Genomic DNA, 6,793 nt, shown 5'->3' on the forward strand with positions numbered 1-6,793 from the left:
TCTCCTCCTTGTAGTGTAACACAGTCATTAATTCCACGTTTACCCAGCAGCTTCCTGGGTGCTTGCAGTGTGTTTGTCTGCCTGGTGCGACGATTAGAAAAAATTAAAACTGCAGCGTGTTTTTCTTTTTTTTCTGTGTCTCCAGACTCGACCGGATCTGAAGGATTTCTACAGCTTGGAGGAGTGTGTGAGCTTCATCACACAGTGGAGCCAGGAGGTGGAGAGACTGAGCAAGGTACAGAGAGGGGGAGGGGGAGAGGGAGGGAGAGGGAGAGGGAGAGGGGAGAGGGGAGAGGGGAGAGGGGAGGGGTGTGTGAGCTTCATCACACAGTGGAGTCAGGAGGTGGAGAGACTGAGCAAGGTACAGAGAGGGGAGAGGGAGAGGGGCAGGGGGCAGGGGGCAGGGGGCAGGGGGCAGGGGGAGAGGAGGAGAGGGGAGGGGGGAGAGGGGAGAGGGGAGGGGGGAGAGGGGAGAGGGGAGAGGGGAGAGGGGAGGGGGAGAGGGGGTGTCAGCTTCATCACACAGTGGAGTCAGGAGGTGGAGAGACTGAGCAAGGTACAGAGAGGGGGAGAGGAGGGGAGAGGGGAGAGGGGAGAGGGGAGAGGGGAGGGGGAGGGGGGTGTCAGCTTCATCACACAGTGGAGTCAGGAGGTGGAGAGACTGAGCAAGGTACAGAGAGGAGGGGAGAGGGGAGAGGGGAGAGGGGAGAGGGGAGAGGGGAGGGGGAGAGGGAGAGGGGAGGGGGAGAGGGGAGGGGTGTGTGAGCTTCATCACACAGTGGAGCCAGGAGGTGGAGAGACTGAGCAAGGTACAGAGAGGGGCAGGGGGCAGGGGGCAGGGGGCAGGGGGCAGGGGGAGAGGAGGAGAGGAGGAGAGGGGAGGGGGGTGTCAGCTTCATCACACAGTGGAGTCAGGAGGTGGAGAGACTGAGCAGGGTACAGAGAGGGGGGAGGGGGAGAGGGAGAGGGGAGAAGGGAGTCAGCTTCATCACACAGTGGAGCCAGGAGGGGGAGGAGGGGGGAGGGGAGGGAGAGAGAGGGGAGAGGGGAGAGGGGAGAGGAGGGCAGGAGAAGGGAGTGAGGAGAGGGGGAGAAGGGGGTAGGGGTAGGGGAGAGGGAGAGGGAGAGGGAGAGGGAGAGGGAGAGGAGGGCAGGAGAAGGGTGCGAGAAGAAAGAGGGGGAGAAGGGGGTAGGGGAGAAGGTTGGAGGGGGCAAGGGGTCAGAAGAAGGGGAGAGTGGACAACAGAAAGAGAGAGAGAGAGGAGGAAGATCGCAGTAACAAAAGAGTCTATCCCTGCAGCACGAACCGAACAAGGAGCGAGACGGAGGGAGAGCAGAGGAGGGAGGAGGGAAGGAGAGAGACAGAGGAGTGAAGGAGGCTCCCACTGACAACGACTGCAGCTTGGAGGCGTGTCGACAGCGCATACTGGACTGGGCCAAGGAGCTCAACGCGGCGGCTGAGGTACTGGGTTTTAGCCATTTATGCAAGCGCTTGACGAGCCGCACTTATGTGAAAAGAAAAAAAGCCATTTGAAGTTTCTTTTCCTTCACAGCACAGAAAGACGGGCGAGATGGTGCTGGAGGGGAGCCCTGCGGAGCAGGAGGAGGAATCAGCCAGGAAAGAGGAGGGGGGAGAGCAGGAGAAATCCCAGCGCATCATGGAATGGGCCAGGGAGCTGCAGACTGTGTCTGAGGTATATGAGAGACCGCACAGTATGGAAGCCTACAGCAACATTTTAGGATTGAGACAATTTTAAAAATATATATATATATGAACATAATTTAAGCAGTGTGGAGTAATGGTTAGGGCTCTGGACTCTTGACCGGAGGGTCGTGGGTTCAATCCCAGGTGGGGGACACTGCTGCTGTACCCTTGAGCAAGGTACTTTACCTAGATTGCTCCAGTAAAAACCCAACTGTATAAATGGGGAATTGTGTGTAAAAATAATATGATATCTTGTAACAATTGTAAGTCGCCCTGGATAAGGGCGTCTGCTAAGAAATAAATAATAATAGATCTTTTATTTAACATCATGTAATCAAAGAAACTACAAAATGATTTTGCAAAAAAAGTCTACCGGAAGCCATAGTAGTAGTACAGTAGTATATCCTGTTAGATTCCGGAAGGTCAGATGCTAATGAGATGCTAATGAGATGCTAATGAGATGCTTGTCGTGGCTGTCTGCAGGGCTGCGGATTGGCTGAAGGGGGTATGGCTCGGTCGCTCGGAGAGCTGGGTTTGGACAGTAAGAGACTGGGTCCCGTGCTGCCCCTGCTGGAGTTCATCACCTGGTCTCTGCTGCAGGAGCGCACACAGGTGAGGCATTCACACCAACACAGGGACACTGCCTGGACGTTCACACCAATACAGAGAAGAGGGACACTGGGAGCACCCTTATAGAAGTGTCCCATAGTACAAGCACAACATAGTGTAATGAAGCACAGTGACAGCACGGTAAAGCATAGGGAAGCATTGTAAAGCACAGAGAGGTCTGGTAAAGCATAGGGAAGCATTGTAAAGCACAGAGAGGTCTGGTAAAGCATAGGGAAGCATTGTAAACCACAGAGAGGTATAGTAAAGCATAGGGAAGCATTGTAAAGCACAGAGAGGTCTGGTAAAGCACAGGGAAGCATTGTAAAGCACAGAGAGGTGTGGTAAAGCATAGGGAAGCATTGTAAAGCACAGAGAGGTATGGTAAAGCATAGGGAAGCATTGTAAAGCACAGAGAGGTGTGGTAAAGCATAGGGAAGCATTGTAAAGCACAGAGAGGTGTGGTAAAGCATAGGGAAGCATTGTAAAGCACAGAGAGGTGTGGTAAAGCATAGGGAAAAGCATGCAAAATTGCAAAAGGCAAATAGCCGACTCATCCCTGTCACTGACATACACCTGGGCTCAGTTTGTTCCTCTGTCCCGTCTCTCAGTTTTGATTTGATGCTTGTTTTAGGGAGGCGTCCCGGAGCTGTGGCTGTCGACCAAGCAGCGTTCCCACAGAGCCGGTGAGTGTGGCTGTTCCACAGGGAGCATGGGATCTGGAGCCGGGTTCGGGAAGCAACTGCTTCTCCTCACTGCGCTACAGCGCACCCTACTGGCAGAAAACACCTCCAGTGAAATTTCCCCTTTAGTTCTTTTCCACCTTTAAGTGTTTCTTGAGATTAGGCTGTGTGGTCCAGTGGTTAAAGAAAAGGGCTTGTAACCAGGAGGTCCCCGGTTCAAATCCCTCCTCAGCCACTGACTCATTGTGTGACCCTGAGCAAGTCACTTAACCTCCTTGTGCTCCATCTTTCAGGTGAGACGTAGTTGTAAGTGACTCTGCAGCTGACGCATAGTTCACACACCCTAGTCTCTGTAAGTCGCCTTGGATAAAGGCATCTGCTAAATAAACAAATAATAATAATAATAATAATAATATAGTTTAATCAGACACACCTGAGTTTGTTACGTAGACAGACTTGGCTGATCAAGCTGGTAATAAAACCTGGACTGGGTGACACTGCTAATAATAACAATAAAGCAGTTTAACTTATGCAAGTCAGTCCACTAGTGAAGGGAAACTGTATCCTTCAGTGTTGTGCTGAAAGTCAATGCTCCAGGTGTTTCATAAGGTTAAGCACAGATACAATATGCATCACAACACAAGTCATGAGCTGAATGGGCTGCTTATAGATGCATAATGCAGAGTAATATCAAATAATCATTTAATGGTAGACTCAAATTAATGAGATGGCCTTATTGTACCCTATTCACCCTTCCTCCAGGGGGCAGCAGTGTGGAGTAGTGGTTAGGGCTCTGGACTCTTGACCGGAGGGTCGTGGGTTCAATCCCAGGTGGGGGGGACACTGCTGCTGTACCCTTGAGCAAGGTACTTTACCTAGATTGCTCCAGTAAAAACCCAACTGTATAAATGGGGAATTGTATGTAAAAATAATGTGATATCTTGTAAAAACTGTAAGTCGCCCTGGATAAGGGCGTCAGCTAAGAAGTTAATAATAATAATAACATGGAGCTCCTGGGTGTAAAGAGGCGATTGGCTTGGGGATCGGAGGATGCCCTTGACCTGTGGTTCTCCTGAGCTGCTGTGGGGAACTTCGCCTTGCATTAACTGATTATCAGTAACTCAAATGCTCAGGGTAGTTACTCTCTTGTGTGTTTTTTTTCCCCCTCTCACAGATGCCGTCAGATACATCCCTGATTCAGGTAGGTCTGATTTGTTAAAAACACAGGCTTGCATCACTCTTGCAGTTCAACACTTGAACTAAAGATATTTTCTTTCTTTCTTTCTTTCCTCTAGTCTGGAAGTGGATTTGTAGCGCATCAGGTATGGTTTTATTGGCTTACTGAACTCTCTCTGGAGGTGCACACGCTGGCTCCTTTCTCAATATCCCCCTCGTGTGCGTATGCAAACTACAGTGGGTCCTTAGAGTCCCCTGGAGGGTCGCGTAACACACTGCGTGTTTATGATCATGTGACTAAGCCATCCCACAATGCTGATTTCTACACTGACAAGAGAGGCTCGCGATGTCGGAGACAGACTCCAGTCATCTTCGATTGCCGGCACAGTCCCCTGATCTCAGTCCATTTGGACATCTGTGGGATGAGTGTCTCGTTTTGTGTCAGCAAATCCTCTGCCTGTCACGTTGACCCACTTGTGGGTTTGTGTTGCTCTAAGAATGGACCACAATCCCGTGAGACACTTCCAGGCATCTTAAGAACATAAGAAAGTTTACAAACGAGAGGAGGCCACTCGGCCCATCTTGCTCGTTTGGTTGTTAGTAGCTCGTTGATCCCAGAATCTCATCAAGCAGCTTCTTGAAGGATCCCAGGGTGTCAGCTTCAACAACATTACTGGGGAGTTGGTTCCAGACCCTCACAATTCTCTGTGTAAAAAAAAGTGCCTCCTATTTTCTGTTCTGAATGCCCCTTTATCTAATCTCCGTTTGCGGAGTCTGTACACCAGAGGTGGTGAACGCTGGTCCTGGAGAGCCACAATCCTGCAGGTGCTCTCGGTAATCTCTAAACTATCACCTGGCTGAAGACCTGGGAAAAATGTTTTAGCGTGTGCCAAGTTTGAAAATAATTGGTTCAATTAAGTAATTAAGGTGGAGCGAAATCCAGATGAGATGAGATGAGATGAGATGAGATGAGATGAGATGAGATGAGATGAGATGAGATGAGATGAGATGAGATGAGATGAGATGAGATGAGATGAGATGAGATGAGATGAGATGAGATGAGATGAGATGAGATGAGATGAGATGAGATGAGATGAGATGAGATGAGATGAGATGAGATGAGATGAGATGAGATGAGATGAGATGAGATGAGATGAGATGAGATGAGATGAGATGAGATGAGATGAGATGAGATGAGATGAGATGAGATGAGATGAGATGAGATGAGATGAGATGAGATGAGATGAGATGAGATGAGATGAGATGAGATGAGATGAGATGAGATGAGATGAGATGAGATGAGATGAGATGAGATGAGATGAGATGAGATGAGATGAGATGAGATGAGATGAGATGAGATGAGCACACGTCTTTATGAAAAGCGCTGTGGTACAAGAAAGGGCTTGCGATACTTACAGACAATATGCAATCACCACTAACAGTCTCTGTCTTACAATCCTGGCAGTGATAACCATTTCTCATTGCCTCCTCACTTCTCCGCAGTGGATGTGACTCTAGACCCTGACACGGCACACCCCTGGCTTATCCTGTCCAAGAACGGGAAAAGTGTGAGAAGGGGAGAGAAGAGCCAGGATCTCCCGGAAAAAACACAGAGGTTCGACTGGAAGAGCTGTGTCCAGGGCTGGCAGGGGTTCACCTCCGGGAGGCACTACTGGGAGGTGGAGGTGGAGCAGAACAGCACGTGGAGAGTGGGAGTCACTGCGGCTTCTGCCCAGAGGAAGGGCAGGTTCAGCATGCACCCCGCTGGGGGGTACTGGACAATCTGGAGGAGTGAGAGCCACCTGTGGGCCCGCACTGACCCCAAGACCCCCCTCCCCTTGAGCCTGGACCCCCGGAAGGTGGGGGTGTTTGTGGATTACGAGGAAGGGGAGGTCTCCTTCTACAATGCGGACAGCAGGTCCCACATCTACACCTTCAGCGACACCTTCACTGAGAAGCTCTACCCAGTCTTCACTATCCAAGATGAGGAAAAGGCGCTTGTGATAACATCCCCCCTCCCCCAATTTAGAGTAACCAATCAACCTGGACAGCACGTCTTTGGACTGTGGGAGGAAACCGGAGAAAACCACTCCACACCGACAGTGCCCTAGGCCCGATTCGAACCCAGGACCCTGGCTCTGTAGTATTATTTTTTTTTAATTCGGCCTCACAAGCCAGAATTTTTCAGACGCAGTGCATCGTGTGTTGCAAAGACAGGGGAAAAATGTTTGGTTCAAGAAACAGAACCTTGTGATATAAATAAAGCAGTTGTTTCCTCATTTTGAAAATGCTTGTGGGCATGGCCGGGTTCAGGAGACGTTTTTGGAGCGACGGGCAGACGCACACGTTTTGAAATGACTGTGATGTGTTTTTTTTAGAAACGTTTTGAGTTTTGCCAGCTTTGAGGGTGTATAACAGCACGCAGGCATTCGAGGGGAACAAGATGTTAAAACGTTCTCGTCATTTTTTTTTTAAAAACCACATATTATTTCGCTTAACTGTTGTGTCTCGATCACACATCACGTCGTCAAAGATTAGAGTGTGTCTTGTGATCCAAGATCGAAAACTCACTGGAGTTCATAAACAGAGTCATAGAGGAAAAACAAACGAACCAGGAACTGAC

General features: G+C 49.8%; 1 protein-coding gene across 1 annotated transcript; it reads left to right on the forward strand.

The window, feature by feature from the left end:
• The first annotated feature begins 756 nt into the window (after positions 1-756).
• LOC117970964 (butyrophilin subfamily 1 member A1-like) lies at positions 757-6,777 on the forward strand. The gene is made up of 8 exons (XM_059014523.1): positions 757-809; positions 1,301-1,462; positions 1,554-1,694; positions 2,189-2,317; positions 2,946-2,997; positions 4,169-4,195; positions 4,290-4,316; positions 5,674-6,777. The coding sequence occupies exons 3-8, from the start codon at positions 1,572-1,574 to the stop codon at positions 6,279-6,281; spliced, it is 966 nt and encodes a 321-aa protein (XP_058870506.1). The 5' UTR covers positions 757-809; positions 1,301-1,462; positions 1,554-1,571; the 3' UTR covers positions 6,282-6,777.
• Positions 6,778-6,793: the final 16 nt, after the last annotated feature.

Source organism: Acipenser ruthenus, chromosome 48, assembly GCF_902713425.1.
Source record: "Acipenser ruthenus chromosome 48, fAciRut3.2 maternal haplotype, whole genome shotgun sequence".
Lineage (NCBI taxonomy): Eukaryota > Metazoa > Chordata > Actinopteri > Acipenseriformes > Acipenseridae > Acipenser > Acipenser ruthenus.